Here is a 24342-nt window from a genome sequence, read left to right on the forward strand (position 1 = left end):
TAGAATGGCCGAAGACCTTATTACTTTAATTAGGGGAAGCCAGCCTTCCCCCTCTAAAAGACAAAGAATTTATTTTCCTTCTGATTCTACAGACCATGAGTCCGATGATTCTGACCCCTGTGATTACCAGGACATAACCTTATCTACCTGTGAGGACACAGATGCAGAGGATTCCATTCCCTCTGCCCCCCCAGAAGACTTTTCTTTCAGTGAAACCTTGCATACCATAAGAGAGCATTTCTACTGGGAATGTCAAGACTACCCACAGCCTAAAAAGAGACTCAAGTAATTTTTAGACTTGCCTCAGCATAGGGCTCTAGCTATACCCCCTGTCCTGGATATTGTAGATGATGTCTTCATGGAATCCAGTTTTACCTGATACTTTACTACCAGCTCCTAGAAAGCCTGACAGGTACTACAGCGTACCTGACTCTCACAATTTTCTCTTTAAAAATCCCACTGCAGATCCAGAGACCATTTCCCAGGGATCTAAAGGTATTCAGGCTACTACAGCCAAAAACCCTACCAGCTTTAGACAGATGTGGTAAGAAGGTATATAGGTTCATAGGTAGGTACTAGGCTATTGGCCCAAGGGCCTACGTAAGCCTAGCCAGCAAGGTTCCATAGCTTATGCCACCCAAGAAAGTTATTTTCCTGTGCCACTGTCCAGCAGAGACACATACCTCTGCAACTCTTGCCATCAGGGCTTTAAATTGCCAGTTTCACATGTTGAAGTACCAGCAGCATATTATGGAACTAATTAAACAAAAAATGGTGTTGATTCCTGATTGTGCAGAAAATAAAGACTTAAAAGAGTTAATGTATTCGGCAAACCAAGTTGGTAAACATACTTTACAGTGTGGTTTTGATGCCTTAGAAGCATCTTGCAGGGCTGCTGTCACTGGTCTGTTCTGAGAAGGCATGCTTGGCTGAAGGAACAAATCTTGCCAGACCATGTCAAAGCAAAATTACTAGATGCTACATTAAATCAAGAATGTTTATTTGGCTCAAAAGCAGAAGAAGTTCTTAAAAAGATGGAGAAAAAAGCTAAATCTATGCAAACTGTTAAGGATTTCTTACAGGTACAGCCACCTAGATTCAGTAGGCATTGACCTTTAAAAAACTGGTCCTTTCCAGTCCCTCCCAGACCTTCTCAGTCCAAACCCAGGGGCAACAGACCACAAAGACTACAGTCTCAGGGTATGCAGAGATCTAAACAATGGAGTGTTCAGCCATGCTCAAGTACTTGCACCCCTAGGAGGAAAACTTGCCCTGCATGTAAAAAACTGGGAGTATATTACCCAGGACCAATGGGTCGTAAGCATTGTATCCCAGGGATACAGATTGTACTTCCACTCACTGCTAACCCCAAGCGGATTGCCAGACCTTCCTCCAAACCAGTGGGTAGAGGCCCAAAAGCAAGTACTTTCTCTTCTCAGTATCAGGGCTTTTCAGCCTGTTTCAGCAGAGCAAAGGGGACAGGGTTTCTACTCCAGACTGTTCCTGGTGTCCAGAAAAGAGAACTCTTGGCGCCCTATTCTGGATCTGTCAACTCTCAACTCCTTCCTGGTGGTACCAAAATTCAAAATGTTTACACTCCAGCAGCTGCTTCCTATGCTAGCCAAGGACTCCTGGCTAGTCACCCTAAACTTAAAAGAAGCTTATCTGCACATTCCCATAAGGGAATCTTGCAGGAAATATCTACATTTCAGGGCAGGCTCTATGCACTATCAGTTCTCTGCCCTTCCCTTTGGCTTATCTACTGCGCCCAGGGTATTCACAAAGTGCCTGGCTCCAGCCATTGCATTTTGCAGGCAGAGAAATATTCAAATAACCCATACTTGGGCGATTGCCTGATTCAGGCGGACATTCAGGAATTGCTGCTTCAGCACCTGACGTTTTTAAAGAGACTCCTAACTTTTCTGGGGTACACCATCAACGAAAAGTAATCACATCTGGTACAGGAGCACGCTTGAACACAACTTCCCAGATGGCATTCCTCACTCCAGAAAAGCAGGTTTATCTGACAAATTACTTCAATCTACTGGCCACCCAAACGCAGCTGTCTGCAAGAAAAATACAAGCCCTAGGGTTCATGGCCTCATGCATTCTACTAATTCCATATGCAAGACTGCATATGAGGAAACTTCAATGGTACTTAAAAAGTCTTTGGTGCCAACATTCTCAGGACCTGGAAACAGTGATTCCTATTACTCCTTGCCTAAGGGCAGAGTTCCTTTGGTGGGCAGAAGCTTACAACCACAACAAGGGACTCCCTTTACTCAACCCCCCCACCGCACAAACCCTGACAACAGACGCATCAGACTATGCATGGGGGGCTCACATAGCAGGCAAATGCATTCAAGGGAAATGGAGCCCAGGACAAATTCACCTGCATATCAATCAAAAAGAAATGTTAGCTGTACAGAATGCACTTACAGCCTTCAAATACCTTATCCTGCCAGAACAACTCTTGATAAAGACAGACAACACCACAGTTATGTGGTGCATAAACAAGCAGGGGGGAACACATTCCTACCCACTCTGCAGGTTAGCCATGGCTCTGTGGAACGCAGCCTTGAGCTATCAAGTGCACCTGCAAGCTCAATTCCTGCAAGGCAAACAAAATTCACTGGCAGATGACTTAAGCAGAAATCTAATGGACCCACACGAGTGGAAACTGGAACCCAACTCATTCAAACTTCTAATACTCAGGTGGGGGACACCAGAAGTGGACCTCTTTGCTTCCCCTCAAAACCATCAGCTGAGCAAATTTTGCACCAAAATTCCCCACAGCCAAGCATGGAAAGTGGATGCCCTATCTTTTACACAGGAAAACCTCTCAATCTATGCCTTTCCCTCACTGCCCCTCCTTTCAAAAGTACTACTCAAGATCTGACATGGCTTAGTGGTAAATCACTTTGGCTATGGTGTGCAGGGTCCTGGGTTCAAGCCTTGCAGAGGCTGTTTATACCAAGCATTACCACTTACCTATCTTTTCTAAATCCAGAGCTGGATTTGTCACAGCAGTCTTACAAGGCCTGCTAGCCAGCCCTAATACATCTTGACTGCCTCCACCCTTCCTCAGCTTTGGGAATCGACCCAAGTGTGATGACTGCAACAGTGAAACACGAATAACATAGCACAGTTGTGTACACTTACCACAAATGTAGCTGTTCGAGTGTATTCACTGTTGCAGTCCTGGTTACCCTCCCTCCAGCCTCCTTTCTTTTCAATACTTTCTACCTATCCTCTTTTTTGGCCATATCTTATGGCAATGGTATTTACTTTGTACTGAAGGTGTTCTATACCATGTGATTGCTTCCTATTTTGGGGGCTCCTGACATCTGGGGCAAGAAAAACTGATGTAATGGCATGTTTTATACCCCTGACGATCTGACGTCATGGAAGAGGCGACAGCATCCGACGCAGAAATCCCAAGACTCTGGTATTCGGGCTGTCTGATGGCTACCTGCAGGCAGACAACCGAAGTGTGATGACTGCAACAGTGAATACACTCCGTAACATCTACATTTATGATAAGTGTACACAACTGTACTTTTCCCTTCTTCTGGCCTCATTTAGTACATCTTGGGTGCAGGGCTCAGCTCCAGACCTGCTCTCTCACCCATTGGGGTCACCTAACCCAGACATTCAGTCCCTCAAGCTAATGGCATGGTTTTTCCAGTTCCAGTGGTAGCTAGACAGTCCAGGCTTTCAAATCCAGTCATTCACATTTTGATCTCTTCGTAGAAGCCCTCTACAAAAAGATTTACAAAAGTAAATGTAAAAGATTCCCTAATTGGACTTCAGTAATGACTTAAATCCATTTTCAGCCCCTCTTCCGGCCATGTTGGATTTTCTTGCCTCTCTTTTTAAGAACTGTGCCAGTTACCCAACTGTTAATGTACAATTGGCCTGTATATCCTGTTTTCATATTGGAGAAGGTCACATCCCCATTGCATCCCTTGGACTATCAAAAGCTTTCCTCAGATGAACCTTTCTTCTTGACCCCCACCCCACACACACTCAGGGAACCGATACCTCCTAAGGATGTTGCTATTTTGTTGCAGGCCTTGACTGGCCCTCTGTTTGAACCTGCAACCAAGGTTGATCTGAAGTTTTTGTCATGGAAAGCATGTTTTTAGTGGCCATCACCTCTGCCAGGAAGATTTCTGAGCTCCACCCCTTATCTTTTAAACCTAGCATATCCCTGAGAACTAATCCATCTTTCCTGTCTAATGTGGCATCTGAATCATGAGTCAGTCGGTCTTCCAGTGTTTTTTCCAAATTTTTCAAAGAAGGGTGAGTACAAATTCCATTTGCTTGACGTGCACCACCAATTATGTTTCTATTTGCATTTGAACCAAGACACTCAGAAAGACTGAACAATTATTTCTCTCTTATTCTGTAAAGATGAGAAAGGGAATGTTTAAAGTAATAATCTGTTACTGGCTTTAGGAATACATCTCTCATGTGTACAAAGATAGAAGCTTTGTCACTATGCAAATATCCAAAAGTTCGTAAAACTAGATCTGTAGCTTCCTCTACAGCCTTCTTTTCCAGAGTACCTCTTGATGATATATGCTGTGGCTACTTGGTCCAACGTCCATACATTCATTTCACACTATAAATTAGACACAAAATCAAAGTCAAGAGCCTCTCTTGGCTTGGATATGGTTTGGAATATCCTTCCATAAGACCTTACAAGTGTATTCCAGCCTTTGAGGAATGGACAGAAGAAAAACATCAGATATACCATTATGGTGAGTACATAACTTTTGTATCTGTGTAGTCTGCTTCCATCCTTCCTCAACTTCCTGCCCTCCTTCCCCCTTCCTTATCATTTTCCTGATTCCTTTTATTTACTCTTGGAGTTATCCGGCTGATTTAAAATCTACATATTACAGCTGGTTTCTTCTCCTCTAGTCTATTCCATGGGTGTTTTCTTAAGTCTCCTACTGTCTTTGGGGTAGTCTACTTTTTCCTTAGGTAAATTAATTTGTCACAAGGGAATTATGAGTAAGGGGAGGAGCCTGAGTAGTGGAGCCAAAGCTTGAGAGTGGTCGAAGTCAGATCCAATTCAGATCCAAAGACCCTTCTCTTGAGGAAGGACAGAAGCAGACAGCACAGATGTATCACAACAGTAAGTACATAACTTTCATTTTCCTTTTGTCTTGTCCCAGGAGCAAACTAAGACAGAATGAGGGAATTGGAGCTACTTACAGGCAGGTCAGAGCCACTCTTAGAGATTGTTATCGAGAGGTGTGAACATTATGGAAGGGCAGGGTGATAGAACTCCACCCACTGTCTGCACTTTTGAATGACAACCTTACAGATAAAAAGGGTAGCCTATTTGTGAAGGGTATTAATGTGGTTTTGATATGCATTCCCAACTGAAATAATGAAAATGTTCATCTTTGTTTTGTAGACCCAATACATTGTTATACCCTACTTTCTTTTCCTAGCTTATCTGCACCCTTGCGACAGGGATCTTACAGATCAGAAGGGTGACCTGCGTGGGGAGGGTATTAACTTCCATTTCGTGCAGGCAAGAAAAGCAGGATGAAAGTTGACAGTTGGAATGGTATCACATTAAAAGAATTGTCATTGTGAGCAGGAGTGAGCAGCTTTGTTTGCTGTAGTCTGTTGGTGTTTAGTGTGATACCACCATTTTACTGTTTTTAATACTGTGTCACTACTTTGTGGTTGTAGATGTATAAGCTTATTTTGTTGTATTTTATAATACCTCTTGGGACTAAATGTATGTGCTCATTTTGTTATATGTTTAAACATTTTAATTAGGTACAAGTGGCATTCCCTCCTCACCACCTCCTCCTGCATCAGTGGTAGACAACAGACAGATGAATGAAAAGTTTGAAACTGTCTTGTTCCAGCTGCGACAGGTGACCAGGGAGAGGGATGAGCTTCGCAAACGCCTTGCACTTTCATCTCCAGGGTCTACGTTTGATGACTGCAGGTAAGGTATCTTGACAGTGTTTTTATTGCAGAGCAATTTACACTGGTATGTTTGTAATGTAGCGCAATTTTTCAGTTGTGTTTGTGTCATAGAATTGCTTGTTTATGCTGTAAAGCGCATTACTATAGTTTTTTTTTATTTCATTTCCCAAAAAATTAAGTGCAGACTCATTTCTTTTACCTGTCATGTTGAAGAGTTTAAGAATGCTAGTGGAACATGTTTTACTTAAGGTTTAGATATAAAAAAGAAATTGTTTCATATAAGTATGGTTTACTTAAACATATTTATTTAAAAAACAGAATACATATATCGTTATTGAGATATGATTTTAACCAAAATAAAAACAAGTAATCTAACTGAATTTGGAATAAAGAAAATGTGAAATGTAGAGAATACTGAGTCCTTGTCGGTCATTAATGACATTCTTGTTATTGATCAGAGTTGCAGTAGACTGTACTACTGCAGCTCTAGCCACATGAACTCGGGCTGGATGGCAGCCTTCCTTGCCAGGGGTGCATCCCCTAGGAATGTCAGGATCCTCCTGTATAATACCAGCAGCTGCCTGCAGCATTTCTTTGTACCTTGTTTCTACATCCGTGTTCTGGAGTAGTTTGACCTGCTGCAGAACTCTGTCAGCTAAGTACCCTATTGGTCATGTCTTCTCATTATTGGTATACTGCTTGCTTTAGCTGTTGTTGGAAATTGTGTGATTTAATAGGGTTGGATGTTCATTTATAGTTAGGGCATATCCACCCTTCCTCAGGAAGGGCAGGTGCTCTTATATTAGGCAACTCCAATACAAAAACCTCAGTAGCTTTTATGTTTTAGATGCAGAGTTTGATATTGAGAGATGTAGAGCTTGCCATGAGGTTACTGCAGAAACTCTTAGGAGAAGCGATTGTTCCCTGCAACACTATTTTAATAGGAAGAAACTAAAGGCCTTGACTCTGTACTGGCATGGCATCCCCCAGTTCATTCTCGACCTCGGATGTCCCCACTAAGGGATGATCTATATAAATCAATGAATGTGAAAGCAATAAGGGGTACTGCAATGATTGACCCATTGTCCCTGCTTGGCTGTAAGACTTTGATGCCAGTGATGCACTTTCAAAACCTCCAGCTGTTGTGTGTCAGATATCCAAGGCTTGTTGTCATGTATGTGGATCTAGGCATGTTTACTTAGCCAAGGATTCCCATGTGGAGTCGATATCAGTCATTGACTGAAACTGCTGTTGGGGGGACATTGTCATTTGTAGTGTGCAGGCCCAGGAATCATGTCCCCAGTCACAGACCTCCAGGGAGCAGCAGCCCCACTTAAGATGACACACAAAATTAAACACAGGAGGACTTCCTCTGCTCATTGTGGATAGCTGGGCTTCAGGCATCTGGCTTGTCGTCATTGTCCCTCCAAGGAATGAGTCTCCCTGGCTCAAAGGCCACTGCATGTCTTGCAGAGCCTGCAAGTAAAGAGGGTCCCCCCAAGAGGGATCACGAGTCCTCAGACATTGATGAACAAATGTTAGAACTTCTCTGAACCCCCCCCCCCCAAATTCTTGAATCTGTCACTGACACAGATGATATCATGCCGTCTGCTTCACCCACAGAGGAAGTCTGCCGTTGTAAAACAGAATCGGAAACAGTCACACATCTTGTTGCTGGGTGTGATATACTAATGGCAGAAGGACTGTATACTGAAAGGCATCATAATGTGGCAAGACTGTTGCATTGGGGATTATGAATATATTACAATGTTGAACTAGCTGTGAAACATTGGAAACATCAGCCACAAGTCATTATAGAGAATGATGATGCTTATTTCACATGGGATCACCCATTACCAGCAGTTCAAAAAATTGTTGCTTGAAAACCAGATGTAGTAGTCTATGTAAAGAAGACAGAAGTACCATTGGGCATTCAAATTGCTACACCAGTGATTACAGTGCCTTACATACAGAGACACACAAAGTCATAAAATATCAGGGTTTGCAAGGAGATACTAGGGCAATGTGAAAGAAGGATACACAGACAGTTCCAGTAGTAATAGGAGCAACAGGTCTTATAAAAAGAATTTACAGTCTTATTTAGATATGCTATCAATACATATAACTCTGTATGAACTGCAGAAGGAGTCAGTTTTGGGCACCTTGCAGGTGCTGCAAAGAGCAGTTTTTGCTAAAATCAAAGAGTGGAACAATACTATGAACTTTAATCATACTTAGACTTAGGAATGAGTTTCATTCCCATCATGGTATTTGAAACCTAAAAGACTTGGAGAAATTAAACATAGAATGAATAAATGGTCACATCATATGGGAAGCCAGAGAAATGTCAAATGCAAAGAAAAGGTATTTCAGTTTACTGGATCTGAATGTCCCTAAACCTGTGGCAGTTCCTCAGTTCCTGGGTGCTCTAAAGGATGCCTTTTTGTCTGCCTTTGAAGAACAGAGTACCTTACCTCCTGCTGGTAAGAAAAAGGCACCCAACCTCCTGCCTCTAAGAAGTCTTTCATGTGGTACCTCATAGGTTCATAGAAGATTAGTAGGGTAATGCCATTAGAGCCTTTACAAGCCTAGCTGTGTTATACCTGTATTCTCTAATTGACCTTACTAGATGATCTATATTTGCAGTGTGAGTCGATGATCAGCACTGACTGCCCCTGTCCGTGAGGGACCAAGATGGTACTTCTAGGGTGAATTTATGGTCTCCTATCCAGTTGTCCAAGTTTTGCTTAAATAGGGTCATTGCTTCACATGAATTGGGAGTTTATTCCAGAGGAGTGGCAATCTCTGGGAAACGTGTCACTCCAGCATGTCCTGTTGATGTCACAGGCTAGGTTAAGATCCCTGGAGTGAGTGACTCTTGTCCCATTTGACTTCCGGATATGTGGCATTTCCAGTAGGGCAGGGTCAGAGGCTGCTCTGTAGGCCAGGCACAAGTTGCCTCTCAGCAGCTTGTAAGATACAGAGTACAATGATAAGGTTTTCAGTCTGTTTGCATAGGTCATATTTTGAAGGCCCTGTATTTTCTTGGTGAGAAACCCTTGTGGTCTCTCCATCGGCTGTGGGTGTTGGGTGAGGTGCATACAGAAGGGAGTGTTATACTCTTATTAGTGGTCTGATGAGGGTCAGGTACGGAAGAGTTATAACATTCTTACTGCTAGATGCGATGCCCTTACTTATGAGATGTGCAACTTAGAAGGCTTTCCTTACCACTGTGGACACATGCTGATCAAAGTTTAGGTTACTATCAACCTGTGTTCCCAAATCTCGCACCACTAGGTTTGAGCTTGGGGGGGGGGGGGGGTACTGTCTGTATTGTAATTTGCAGGGATAATCTTCTTTGCCAAAGGGGATAGTAGTGCACTTTGTTGTGGTTAGTTTGAGTCTATGGCTTTGGCACCAATCATTTGTCTTGTTAGCCTTTTTTGTAATATGTTAATGTCATTAGGAAATTCAGGGACTGCACCCAGTTTGCAGTCTTCCACTAACCTGGTAAGCCACAGACCGTCTATTTATTTATTTATTTCCAGTTTGATTACCGGGGAAGTCCACTGGGCCGAAATGACCCATTTTCAGGGGAGACACGGGGAGAAAAGCTCCAAGTTGCATAAAACAATTGCAATACAAGTGGTACATAGGTATAACAGATACATTATACAAAAAGTTACAATTAACACATTTGGAGTCATGGTATTTAACAGAGTTCAGGGTTTTACAATTTCAATTAAGGAGCAGTCTAATATGTGGAGTTTGACAACAATATATGTATGAACACGAGTAGAAGGAGAGAAGACAGAATAAACATAGAGAATACACTCTGCTTACGCATAATTAAACATGGATGCTATTTACAATATTTACAAGGTTGAGTTATATGTAATATATATATATATATATATATATATATATATATATATATATATATATATATATATATGTCTATATAAATATATATATATATGTCTAATTTCTCCTGGACTTCCCAAGAAATAGATTCCAAACAGTAGAGGGCCCAGCACAGATCCCTGTGGTGCACCTCTGGTAACTGACCTACTGGTAGAGGTGGAATCCCCAACTCTGATTGTATGCATTCTGTTGGTGAGCCAGTTGGCTTACCCATCTGGTGACATATTGGTTAATCTCCAGCTGGGAGAGTTTCACAGTGATACCAGAGTGTGTCGAAAGTCTTGGCTAAGTTGATATAAGTGTTTTTTTTACTGTTTTGCCTACATCCAGGGCTTTGGTGACATTCATGAAGTCCACCAGCTTTAATAAACATTATCTCCCCTCAACAACGCTAATTTGGGTCAGTTCGAGAGTTTTAAGGTCGTTCTGTGTTTGTTAATAAGGTCTGTGATGATTTCCCAGCGTCAGTTGATGAATCCCCTTTGTGCATTAATTCAGACTCTTGAGTTCTTTCTGTCATCCTTCAGGGTATGGAAATCTCTCCCTTCCTTTTTGGGGATTCCTCAAAAGCCTCTAGAGCAACTTCCTCATCTCCCAGAGGTTCTAGGGTCCCTGTTGAACTAATGGACCATTCCCCTTGTTCCCCCTTCCCAAATGGGACAAGTTTTTTTATTCCAGGATATTCCTGGTCCCTCGAAAGGAGGGAACTTGGAGACCTATTTTGGCTCTGTCCTGGCTCAACACCTTTCTTGGGATCCCTTCTTTTCAGATGCTTGCTCTTCAGATTATATTTGCTCATAGTACCCCAGGCTTTTCTGGTGTCCTTGGATCTGAAAAGTGCTTATCTTCATGTCTCTATCCACCCTTTCTACAGGAAGTTTTTATGTTTCTGTGTCGTCTTGTCATTTCAGTTCCCTGCTTTGCCCTTTGGCCTCTCTACTGCCCCAAGGGTATTCACAAAATGCCTCGCTCCTGTGATTGCCTTCTGCAGGTTCCAAGTCATTCAGATTTTTCCTTATCTAGACAACCTTGTTGCTTCAGGCGCCTTCACCCAATCAATTGTTGCATGATCTGCAGTTCACCATCTCTCTTTTTTAAAGTCTGGGGTTTATTATCGGCTTCCAAAAGTCCGTCCTGACTCCCTCTCAGGATCATGTGTACCTGGATTGCAGGATTCAGACAGTGCCAATGTTGGTCTTTCTTCTGCCTCCAAATGTGTTGTCATTGACAGCCTTCTTTCACTCTCTTCTCCCCCTGACTGCCATGGAGTTTCTTTGGACCCTGGGATTCATGGCCTCTTCTATTTCGTTGCTTCCTCTTGCCAGACTACATATGTGGAAGCTTCAATGGTACTTCAAGTCAGTTTGGCTACATCATCGTCACCTCCTCTTCTTGGTCTCAGGAAGGAATTCAAGTGGTAGATTCAACAGTCCACTCACAACCCAAGCCTGCCTTTTCAGCCTCCAGTCCCTTGTCAAGAGCTGTTCACCGATGCCTTGGACATGGAGTGGTGTGCATCTCTTGGTCACCTGAAAGTTTAGGGTCTTTGACTTTCCCATTAGAAATTAGACCATATCAACATCAAAGAGATGAGGGCTGTGATTCTGACCCTTCAGGCTTTTTACCCCATGTTCTGTCTGTTCCCCTTGAAGGTGTACACAGACAATACTACAGTGTAGTAGTATGTCAGCAAGCAGGGGGGTACAAAGTTTTTCCTCCTGTGCAGGATGGCACTTCAGGCTTGAGAAGTTATCAGTTAACTCATCAGGCAGTATACATTCCTTCAGAGCGCAATCTTGTGGCAGACTTTCTGAGCGGGTCCAAAACATAGGCTCACGAATGGATGCTTTGTAGAGATGTGTTTCTGGACATTGTTCATCAGTGGGGTATTCCTTGGGTAAATCTTTCTGCCTCCCCTCTGAACAGGCAGCTTCCTCTCTTCTGTTCCAGAGTGCCGTGTCGTCTGGCCTGGAAAACAAATACCTGTCCTTTCCATGGAAGGGGAGGTTTCTTTATGCTTTCCCTCCTCTTCCTCTGCTTCCAAGAGTCCTTGCAGAAGATTCATCTGGACTCCACAGAAGTATTGCTATTTACTCCCTTTTGGCTGAGACAGCACTGGTTCCCCCTCTTAATGCATCTGTCTGCGGCAGTCATCACAGTTTACCTCACTGGTTGGATCTCTGCACACAGGACAAGGGGTCTCTCATCCATCCTCACTTGTCCACTCTGTAACTGACATTGTGGGCGATTGGGTTTGGATCACTTTCAGGTACCTGTTTTCTGAGAATGAGCTCAGGGATGTTCATCGTCTTTCACTGTTGCAGTCATTACTGTTGGGTTATCCTGCTGGCAGGCTACCTGCAGTCAGCCAGAATTCCAAAGTCTAGGTCTGGTGTCGGTTGCTGTCGCCTCTTCCCTGATGTCAGTGTGCCAGAGATATAAAACATGCAGCCGATGCCATTTTCTTCAGTCTTTCTTGCCGCGCGGTGCCCGAAGCAAAATCAGTTCGCAAGTGCCGGTCGGCCGACTCCTGAGATTTTCAAAGTTGAATTTCAGAACCAAAGTCTTCATTAAAGCTAAGTACCCCATTGGGGAAACTTTTTTCTTGCTCCAGACCAATGTCAGAAAAAGTTAACAATTGTATTTCTTGTGGGAAGCAAATACCTCATAAGGATTTTCACTCTTACTGTATTCCTTGCCTAGGCCCTGATCACAACGTTGCTAGCTGTCGGTTTTGTGCTAGATTCAACCAATGCACTATCAAGCGTCGGTTCGATTTTGCATTTCATTACTTTGGCCGAAGATTTAATTATATAATGCCGGTGGAACAGCCGACAACCAGAGTTTACAAAAAATGCAAGGACAAGGATAAGGATAGGCATCCGAGGTCCAAAACCGACGACGAAGCCTCTTCTAGGCCAGTCGCCGGTTCTCAGTGAGGCGCTTTCGCAGCCCCTGGCACCCGCTACCGACTCCCACGTGGAGCCGACTGGGCCTCTGGAAACTCAAGGTATTGGACATTTGGAAATCAGTCCCTCAGATGGGTCCGGAGCCGCTGAGCAGGCATCGGCTTCTGAGGGTGTCTTCAGACCTACACAACTATATATTAAGCCATCTTCAGCTTCAAAGACAAAGACTAAAGCAGCTCTAAAGACAAAGAAACAAGTACAGCATTCTCCTATTCAGACTTCCATGCCTAAAAAACAGATGGTCAAAATGGCCGAAGACCTAATTACTTTGATCAGGGCCTCCCATCCCCCTCCTGATAAGATGCCTAGTCAAGAGAAAGACTATGATTCTTCTGATCAGGTATCTATTTCCTCTGATTCCCCTTCTGAACAGGATTACTCCATGCCTCCCTATGAGGATTCTGATGCTGAAGAATCCATTCCTTCAGCCTCTCCTCCTGATGACTTTTCCTTTGGGGAAACACTTCATACTATGAGGGAGCATTTCCACTGGGAGAGCCAAGAATATTCTGAGTCTAAAGAAAAGGCTCAGAGACTTCCTGCTTCTTCCTCAGCACAGACCCCTTGCCATTCCTCCTGTTCTAGACATTGTAGATGATGTATTTTCAGAGTCCGGACTGTCCCCTGACTCTTTACCCCCTGCACCTGCTAAGCCTGACAGATACTACAGGGTCCCGGATTCTCATAAATTCCTATATAAAAACCCCGCTGCTGACCCAGAAACTATTTCTCAAGGTCCCAAGGGGGTTAAGGCTTCCACTGCAAAAAACCCTGTCCCCTCTGATAGGGATTCTAGGGCTCTAGACAGATGGGGGAAAAAAGTTTACACTTCTGCTACCCTGGCTATAAGGGCTTTAAATTGTCAGTTTCATATGCTTAAATATCAGCAATATTTAATGTCACTACTTAAACAGAAAATGTTGACAAATACTGAATGTTCAGAGAACAAGGAATTGCTGGATTTATTGCATGCAACTGAACAAGTGGGAAAGCATACTTTGCAATGTGGTTATGATTCACTGGAGGCCTCTTGCAAGGCTGCTGTTACAGGTTCTGTTATTAGAAGGCATGCTTGGTTAAAGGAACAAAATCTGCCTGATCATGTTAAAGCAAAATTATTAGATGCACCATTATAGCATGATACTTTGTTTGGTACTAAAGCAGAAGAGGTGTTGAAAAAAATGGAGGATAAAGCAAAATCCATGCAGACAGTCAAGGATTTTTTACAGGTACAGCCACCCAGGTTTAGCAGGAACTGGCCTTCTAAAAATTGGTCCTTTCCAGTCTCAGACAGACCACAAAGAGGCAGATCTCAGCCCCAAGGCTCATACAGGCCTAAACAATGGGGGGCTCCTACCTCCAGCAGCGGAGAAGACAAATCACAGCCTTATAGGAAACAGTCCCAATGACTTTCCTCTACCAGTTCCAAGCAGTTTTCTTTTGACAGCCCCCCTTAGGGGGAAAACTAGCACTTTTTTCATCAAATTGGCAAAAGGTCGCCCAAGACAAATGGGTTCTGAGCATAGTGTCATAGGGCTACTGGTTCCGTTTTCGCACCCTGCCAAGGTCAAAGGGCATGCCAGACCTGCCACACAATCAATGGGCAGAGGCACAAAAACAAATTACAGCCCTCATGGATATGAGGGCCATTCAGCAAGTACCACAACAAGAGCAGGGACAAGGATTCTACTCCAGACTTTTTCTAGTACCCAACCTGGAGACCAATTCTGGACCTATCTATACTAAATGCGTTTCTGGAAGTTCCAAAATTCAAGATGTTGACTATTCAGCAGCTACTGCCCATGCTGGGCAAGAGGGCTTGGCTAGTAAATTTGGACCTAAGAGGCATACCTGCATGTCCCAATCAGACAGTCTTGCAGAAGATACCTCAGATTCATAGCTGGCTCAATGCATTACCAATTCTCTGCACTGCCCTTTGGCTTGTCTACTGCGCCCAGGGTCTTTACAAAATGCCTGGCACCAGTAATTGCGTTTTGCAGACAAAAAGGAATTCAAATTTATCCCTACTTGGACAACTGCCTAATTCAAGCAGAGAACAAAGACACTCTTCTAAAGCATCTGGCGTTTGTAAAATGATTACTAATTGGCCTAGGGTACACAGTAAACGAAAAGAAATCAAAACTAGTGCCCCCTCAAGAGATAATATTCCTGGGAGCAAGCTTAAATACAACTTCCCAGATGGCTTATCTCATGCCAGACAAGCAGAAACAACTGACAACTTACTTCAAGAAATTGGCAACAAAAACCCACTTATCTGCAAGGAAAATCCTGCAGGCCTTGGGTTTCATGGCATCCTGCATTCTACTAATTCCATATGCCAGACTGCATATGAGGAAACTACAATGGTATCTAAAAAGTGTTTGGACTCAGCATTGCCACAGTCTGGAGACGGTAATTGCACTCATTCCCTGCCTACAGCAGGAGTTTCGATGGTGGGCTGAAGCCTGTCACCACAACAAGGGTTTGCCATTCAGTTTACCCACAGCCAGACAGACACTGACAACAGATGCATCAGATTATGCCTGGGGGGCCCATATGGCAGGAAAATGTATTCAGGGCACATGGCCTGCAAACCAAATGCATCTTCACATCAATCAAAAAGAGATGCTAGCTGTTCAAAATGCCCTGACAGCTTTCAAGGACCTGCTTCATCCAGGACAATTACTGATGAAGACAGACAACACTACGGTCATGTGTTACATAAACAAGCAGGGAGGTACTCATTCCTACCCCCTCTGCAGACAAGCAATGACCTTATGGGACACAGCATTGGCCTTTCAAATTCACCTGCAAGCACAATTCCTGCCAGGAAAAACAAATACTCTGGCAGACGAACTAAGCAGAAACCTCATGGATCCCAACGAATGGAAACTGAATCCACAAGTCTTCAGGATGATAATAAGGAAATGGGGATGCCCAGACATAGATCTATTTGCCTCCCCTCACAACTGCCAATTGCAGAGCTTTTGCACAAGGATTTAACACAAGCAAGCATGGAAAGTGGACACCCTATCATTCAGCTGGAAAAATATAACAGTATATGCTTATCCCCCACTACCTCTCCTTCCCAGAGTACTCCTAAAGGTCAGACAAGAGAAGCCAAAAATTATTCTGATTGCTCCAGACTGGCCACGCCAGCACTGGTACCCAATCCTGAAGAGCTTATCTCAAGGTCCAGCATGGATATTGCCTCAAACGTTTCATTTGCTGACCCAACAAAACAATCAAATCCTGCACAGCCAACTCAGGACCTTAAATCTGGCAGCATGGCAGATAATGTAGCCATTCTGAACACTCCTCTTTCAAAAGCTGTTATGGATGTTATCTTGGAGGCCAGGAGACCCAGTACCAGAAAATCTTATGCAGACAAATGAAAGAGATTCTGTGCTTGGAACCAGGAACAAGGCCTTGACACATCTGTACCAAACATTCCTCAGATTTTACAATACCCGACTGAGATGCTGAACAAAGGTCTTTCTTTCTCATCAATTAAGATTCATGCCTGCCATTTCTGCACATTACAATACGGAACCACCTATCTTTTCTCACCCTTTAATAAGGCAGTACCTCAGAGGGGCCAAAAACATTAGGTCTCCAAGGAGAGCACCAATTCTGGCCTGGGACCTCAATTTTGTTTTGGAAAAACTCACACTGCCTCCTTTCGAGCCAGCATCAACAGCAGATATTTAATTCTTATCCTGGAGAACAGCTCTGCTCCTAGCCATTACCTCTGCAAGGCGAGTATCGGAGTTACAAGCACTCATGGCTGTGGAACCTTTCATCATTTTTCATCCAGACAGGGTTTCTCTGAGGACAAACCCTACATTTATGCCTAAGGTGGTGTCCAGCTTGGCCCTCAATCAAACCATTTACTTGCCTACCTTTTACCCAAAAACCACAGAAGAAGGGTGAGAAAATTCTGCTTTCTTTGGACATCCACAGGCAGTTACGCTTCTACTTGGACAGAACTAAAGCTTTCAGAAAGACTGAGCAACTTCTAGTATCATATGCTGCAGGATCACAAGGAAAGGCTATCTCAAAACAGACTATTTCTAAATGGATAGGCCATTGCATCCATTTCTGCTGTTCTCAACATGGCAAATCAGTGCCTAAGGGCATTAGGCCTCATTCCACCAGAGCAGCAGCCACTTCAGCAGCCTTCCTCAGGGGAGTACCAACCAAAGAAATCTTAGAGGCTGCAACTTGGAGTTCAGTGCACACCTTCACAAAGCACTACCACTTGCCTCTCTACTCTTAAGTCCAGAGCAGGCTTCGCCACTGCAGTTCTGCAGGGCCTCTTAGCCTCTCCTAATTCTGTTTAGCCCAGCCGCCCTTCCTCAGCTTTGGGATTTAACCCAAGAGTAAAGACTGCAACAGTGAAACATGATGAACATAGTACAGTTGTGTACCTACCATAAATGTAGATGTTCGAGTATATTCACTGTTGCAGTCTAGGTTACCCACCCACCACCCCCCTTCTCTTTGCTGGGACTTATCTGCACTTCTCTATCCTATACAACCTTTTTGGTGTATTTGCTTGTAGATGAAGGAAATGTTATTTTTGGGTATGCATTTCTAATTGATATATTTTTCAGCCTACCTATTTGGGGCACCTGATATCTGGGGCAAGAAAAACTGAAGAAAGTGGCATTGGCTGCATGTTTTATACCTCTGGCGCACTGACGTCAGGGAAGAGGCGACAGCAACCGACGCCGGACCTAGACTTTGGAATTCTGGCCGACTGCGGGTAGCTGCCAGCAGGATAACCCAAGAGTAATGACTGCAAGAGTGAATACACTCGAACATCTACATTTATGGTAGGTACACAACTGTACTTTTTACAGGAGGCAAGGAAACCCTCAGTCAGAAAATATATGTTGAAATGGAAAAGATTTTCTGTCTGGTGCCATGCTCGTAACCAGTGGGGGGGGGGGTCCCTTTGTTCCTCTCTTATTTGCGTGAGTTGCTTCAGTCTGGCTTGGCCTGTTCTTGTGTGAAGGCCCATTTGTCAGCCATTTCTGATTGTCTGCCCTTGACACCTTTTTTGACCTCTCGTTTTGAGGTCAAACAATTTCTTAAAGGTGACCTGCATATTAGCCTCCAAGAAAAACTATTCCTTCTCCTTGAGACCTTAAGTTTGTTTCGGAAAGATTGACGCAGGTTTTTGAGCCTGCAAATTTTTCTTCTTTGCAACATTGTACCTGGAACACTGTTTTGTTGCTGGCTGTTACTTCTGCTGGGAGGGTTTCCTGAGCTCCAGGCTCTTATGGCCATTCTTCCTTTTTTTTTTTTTTTTTCACTGGGACAGGGTGTCCCTTTGTAATAATCCTTCTTTTATCCCCAAGGTGGTAAACGAGTTGTACTTAAATCAGTTGGTATAATTCCCTTCCTTTTTCTCTTCTCAGTCTGCTAGTGAGAGGGTACTGCATACCTTAGATTTGCACAGACAGCTTAGGTACTATTTGGAAAAAACTGGGACTATTCATAAGTGTGATCAGCTTTTTCCTTTCATCCCATGTCTTTGGGTTTGGCTATTTCTAAGCAAACCATCTCCTCCTGGATATCTAAGGCCATTTCCTTTTGTTCTTTTCATGGCAAGTCTCTGCTTCTGTTAGAGCTCATTCTTCTAGGGCTATTGCCTCTTGTGGTGCCTTCTTCAAGGGGTTGGACACTAATTCCATCCTTGAAGCTGCTACTAGATCGTTAGTGCATACCTTTCTAGGCATTATAAGTTAGATATGGTTTCTAGGGCAAAATAATTTTTTTTCTGAAACCATTTTATGTGGGTTTAAGGTCTTTTCTCTGCCTTCCACCTCTCATTCTGTTTCTTGAGCTATTTTACTATCTCTTCTGTAAGGAATACTGCAGCAGTGATATTGAAGGGCATAGTACAGTTGTGTAAAATCTTACCTTAATAGTAGATGTCCTTCTCTTCACTGTTGCAGTATTTGTGCCCTCCCTCCAGCTCCCTCTTGTTTATTCTGCATTTTTTTCCTTTTGGATGTGTGCATGGACTTCTTAGTCCTGTGATGATTGTTCTCTTCTGGGGTAATTCAAGTTCTGGGTAGTTGCATCCGTACATCCCTTTTATGACCTTTATTTTGTGTGAGGAGCATAAATGTGACGTATGGCGCAAACAAGATCCTTTTCAAGCTTGTCCATACTGGCCCTATGATTGGCTGCCCGGGGTGGGATTTCCCTTCTTTAAGGAATACAACAGTAGTGAAGAGAACGGCATCTACTATTGTGGTAAGACTTTACACAACTGTACCGTCTTCAGTTATATAAGGGACATCTCCCTTTGTCACTACACAGTTCTGTTATGTCTTTACTTACCCTTAAATCTGTACAAAATTTTCTGCAAGCACAATTACTGCATCCTGTGGTTGGGGGAAATCACATCACTGTTTACTGACATTATATTCAAAATGTTCTTATTTCAGTTTCTGTCATAACTAAAGAATACTTTTTTATTGCTTTTAGCCTTTAAGATAAAGGTGAATTCACAATCCGATATGAAAGATTTGATTAGAAAAGTAAGCATTCTGTATCAACTAAGCACTGGCTATTGGAGCAGAACAAGAGGAGCTCTGGTCTCCTTGTCCAGTTCTGCAACAATCAGTATAAAAAAAAAACACTACCTGCAACTTCAGATGATTTATGTAAAACACCCTTCACCAGAGGTACACGCGTGTGTGTGTGTGGGGGGGCATCCTACAATCATGAAGGAGGCAAGGTAAGATTCTTCAGTCTTCTGAAAAAGAATTTGTCATCCAAATTACAACAGAAAGTGTAAGATTTGGTGACACTGAGGGAAAAAGCCCTTATCTCAGCTCAGGTGACAGGTTTGCCATCTTTGTCAGGCAGGAGAGCAGCTAATCAGTGTGGCAGGGCAGAGCTTGCTGCACATTGCCCTCAAGCCCTGCATTCACTATGAATGGGCATTAGCTTCAGTAAGCCACTGCCTGGCAGCAGCCTTCACTGTAGGTATACTGAAGTGTGCAGTTGTATGTTAAAGGCACTGAGGGCCTTCATAGTGACAGGGATCTTATGACCCTACACACAGAGGCAGGGTTAGGCGGTTACAAATGGCATTCTGCTAGCTGCTAGTTATGGAACAGTTTCTTAGATGGGTACTAGGCTAGCTGCCCTTGTGGGTCATTTAAAGTCTAGCCATTCTCCCTTTTGATGCTTGAATTAATCTGTCCCATCTGGTGCCAGAATGGCCTTACCCATCCCATGGTCAATAATTACCTCTTAGTAAGAATAAGCAGAGTCATACCACAGATATTTTGAGGGGACGCATGTGTGGGATAAAGCATTTTGAAGCTGCCACTATCCATCAGTAGTACAGGGTATAGTCCTGGGGTAAATTTTCTATTACCTATTAATAGATCCAAGTTGCACTTGAATATGGATAGGGTTGAGCTTTGCTTTACATAGATGAGAAGTCTATTTCAGAGCACTGGTATTCTCTGCGAGATATACCTTTCTCTCCAAAGCATTCTGTTGATGTCATAGAAGAGGTTTAGATCCCTACATCAGGTATTTCTGATGCCATTTGACTTGCTGATATGTAGCAGGTCCATACGTATTAGGTCAGAGGATGCCTTGTAACCTAAACACAGGTCACTTCTTAGTCTGTGGGATACAGAGTACAGAGACAGGGTTTTGAGACGGTCCATGTAGGACATAATATTTAGGCCTTGTATCTCTTTAGTAAGGTATCTAAATGTATGGAAGATGTTGTAGCCCTGCACAGCTGGAGTGCTCTCCACAGTTTTAAACTATGTCTCAGACACTGTACGGATGTCTACATCCTCCAAGTTGAGAATGGAGTCTGTTTAGGTTTCTAGCACTGATCAGTTATACTTTCATGTTTTCCTTTGCTTGCTTCATTGTGTTGGTAAGGTTTATCAGGTTTCCACCGCCTAAAAAAGGCATTATGACTGTGGATAATGTCTTTGCCAATAATCAAAACCCTACAGGGGACAAATGCAGGCCATCCCTATCAAAGCAGTGTGGTCTGTTGATTATATCCTTTTAGGTTGACAAATACTGATTCCTCTTTTGAAGATATTAAAAACTTAACCAAGTAATGAAGTCAATTAGTTTTTACTCGTATTACAGCATTTTCCATGGAGAGTGTAGTGTGCACTACGTAATGCTAGGCTCACACCTGCCTGGGACACAGTTTGAGAGCTCAGTCATGTCTTTGTTTATGTAGTCCAGGGAGGTAGATCTCAAATCAGTTACCCACACATATACTGCAAGAGAGTCATTCTATTTGATTAAGGGCTTGAGAGAGTGTGTGTTGTGTGTGTTTGATCTGATAGATCCTGGCACCAGACAAGTAATTTACAGTCGCTCTTTCTTTACTTAGCCTGTTAAGAGGTGCATCTGTATGTCTTGCTGTGGAGTCACCTGTAACTAGAATGTTTGGTTGGGTTGATGTCTGCCTTACGGCTCACCATCCATGACTTCGGGACTGCTTGTGATAGTTGAGGTGCTAGACTTAACTTGCTGAGTGTGCTCTGTACCCATGTTGCATTTCTGAGCTTTTGGAGGTTTAGGCAAGTTAATCTTTAGAACCTTAGTATATGATGCATTATGGATATTGTTATGGCTTGGTGAGCTGTGGTGTGTGGTGTATTGCTGATGATTTCTGATGTGTGAGTTTACTGTGTGTGAGATTTTTGCCTCCAAGGACGTTATATATATTTACATGTGTCATGCACTGTGTTATGCTGTTTGAGTAGTAGATGATCTTTCAGACAGCATGAGGCAATATCCTCACACTGAGTGAAGATACCAATCTCATTCAGGTTGGCTACAAAAGTTGTGGAGAAGTGCTTGGTCCATTGTTTTCACAGGAATGACTCGGGCACATGAGTGACTAAAGCAGCTTAGAGTTTGCATTGTTTAGGATATCGTTTGGGTAGACTTATTGCTAAGGTGTGGAGAAATTGCCTAGTCATTTGGTAACTCAAGTTGGGTTTATTTGCAGTTGACATATGATTTTTGAACCTCAGACCTGAAGTTGAGTAGGATTTTACAGGCTTTTTAAAGGTGAAAAAATCTCTTGCACAGATAACCCACTAAAGAGGAAGTCCAGCAGCTGTGATGTCCTGAGCACAGCTCAGCACAACTTTTTACCTACCATTTTTTATGAAAATCTTGTATCTCTTTGTTCAGGGCTTTCCACCCTTGTCTGAGTCATGAATAAAAGGATACTGGGTGTGCACAACTCTGTGCTGATTATAGTTGATTAGCTAGAGGGATCCAATAAAAAAGCCAATAGTGGAGCACGGTGACTTGTAGCAAGTCACAGTTTTCTCAGTCATATAAGTTACAGGTCAATGACCCATGGTAGGTAAGAATTTCGGAAACTTTAGCTTTTACAGTGGGGACAGGAAAAAAACTGTAATTAGTGTACAACAGTAAGGAGCAGCACTACCTAATGTGTCAGTGAGGACTGGGGCAGACAGAACAGGAAAACCAGACGCAATGTAAGCACTGGAATGTACAGTGGGGATGGGGTTAAAACTGTAATTTGTGTACAAACAGTAGGGAGCAGCACTGTTTAATGTGTCAGTGAGGACTGGGGCAGACAGAACAGGAAAACCTGAAGCAATGTAACAAACAGGCACTGGAATGTACAGTGGGGACAGGATTAAAACTGTAATTAGTGTACAAACAGTAGGGAGCAGCACTGCTTAATGTGTCAGTGAGGACTGCGGCAGACAGAACGTGGAAATCTGAAGCATTGTAACAAACGGGCACTGGAATGTACAGTGGGGACAGGATTAAAACTGTAATTAGTGTACAAACAGTAGGGAGCAGCACTGCTTAATGTGTCAGTGAGGACTGGGGCAGACAGAACAGGAAAACCTGAAGCAATGTAACAAACAATAAGGCACTGGAATGTACAGTGAGGACAGGGTTAAAACTAATTAGTGTAGAGACAGTAGGGAGCAGCACTGCTTAATGTGTCAGTGAGGACTGCGGCAGACAGAACGTGGAAATCTGAAGCATTGTAACAAACGGGCACTGGAATGTACAGTGAGGACAGGGTTAAAACTGTAATTAGTGTATAAACAGTAGGGAGCAGCACTGCGTAATGTGTCAGTGAGGACTGGGGCAGACAGAACAGGAAAACCTGAAGCAGTTTAACAAGCAGGCAGTGGAATGTACAGTGGGGACAGGGTTAAAACTGTAATTAGTGTACAAACAGTAGGGAGCAGCACTGCTTAATGTGTCAGTGAGGACTGGGGCAGACAGAACAGGAAAAACTGAAGCAATGTAACAAACAGAACGGCAGTGGAATGTACAGTGGGGACAGGGTTAAAACTGTAATTAGTGTACAAACAGTAGGGAGCAACACTGCTTAATGTGTCAGTGAGTACTGGGACAGACAGAACAGGAAAACCTGAAGCAGTGTAACAAACAGAAAGGCACTGGAATGCAACTTTAAGCAGGCAAATAAGTAGAATACAAGACGTTTGCAGCAAAGCAGGAATGTAAACAGCTGTAGAAGCACAAATCCTACAGCAAAGATTGTGGTACTGCCATCACTGTAACCTAAACTTCAGTCTAAGGTCCTAGACTAGGCTTTGGTTTACCAGTAACACTAGAAAAATGCAGTAGTAAATTACTAAATGAGGCTCAAATCCTGCAGTGGTTCACAATTCTCAGAGCTGCCTAAAAGACAGCCCCGTCTGGACAACTGTTGCCTTGATCAAGGGTAAAAGTCCCAGGTAAAGGAAGAATGAGACATGTTCCATGGGGGGTGGGGGGTAGATGACTGGCAAGCACACTGCAAAAAACATACAGAAAAAAATCTGACTGCAGAAAGAAGTGGACATCATCATTATATTCAATACTCAAGGTCATATGTTTCACAAGGAACACTGATTCCAAAATCTCCAGATCATACATGCTTTCCCACCCCTATGCAGTCAACTGTTTTATCTTAAGCTCCTGTATTCCGTAATGTATGTTATTCTATAACATCACTAGTCTTTGTGCCAAATATGAATGCCTTAAAGTTGTTCTGGTATTACTCAGAGCAAAGTTCATGAAAAGCTGAAAGAACATCTGGAGTGGACTATAGTCACTGGCGTGCAAAGCATTTATTATGTAATTCAATATCATCCTGTTGCCCTGCAGTAACAGCAGCATGAAACCTTGGACAATCAATCCTGAATTTTTTAAATTCACAAGCCATTTCCTGGAGGTTTGTACAGTGATACAAGTAACAATGCATTCAAACCACTGTCTACCAGGAAAGGACCTATATCATTTTGCAAACTGTTTATTAAACACTCAGTGGAACGATCATCATCATCATCTTTCGGCTTTTCCCGTTAGGGGTCGCCACAGTGGATCATCTCTTTCCATTTCTTCCTATCCTCTGCATCTTGCTCTGTCACACTAACCGCCTGCATGTCCTCTCTCACCACGTCCA

At 43.2% G+C, this 24342-nt stretch overlaps 1 protein-coding gene across 1 annotated transcript in view; it reads left to right on the forward strand.

Annotated features, from left to right (window-relative positions):
* Nucleotides 1–24342, forward strand: part of DLG5 (discs large MAGUK scaffold protein 5) — a 3463687-nt gene that overhangs the window by 397695 nt on the left and 3041650 nt on the right. Inside the window, exon 4 of the mRNA XM_044055764.1 lies at nt 5806–5980. Coding sequence (XP_043911699.1) covers nt 5806–5980 — 175 coding nt within the window. The remainder of the gene's footprint in view (nt 1–5805; nt 5981–24342) is intronic.

This window comes from Protopterus annectens, chromosome 14.part0 (assembly GCF_019279795.1).
Source record: "Protopterus annectens isolate FY-2018-M chromosome 14.part0, PAN1.0, whole genome shotgun sequence".
Taxonomy (NCBI): Eukaryota; Metazoa; Chordata; order Ceratodontiformes; family Protopteridae; genus Protopterus; species Protopterus annectens.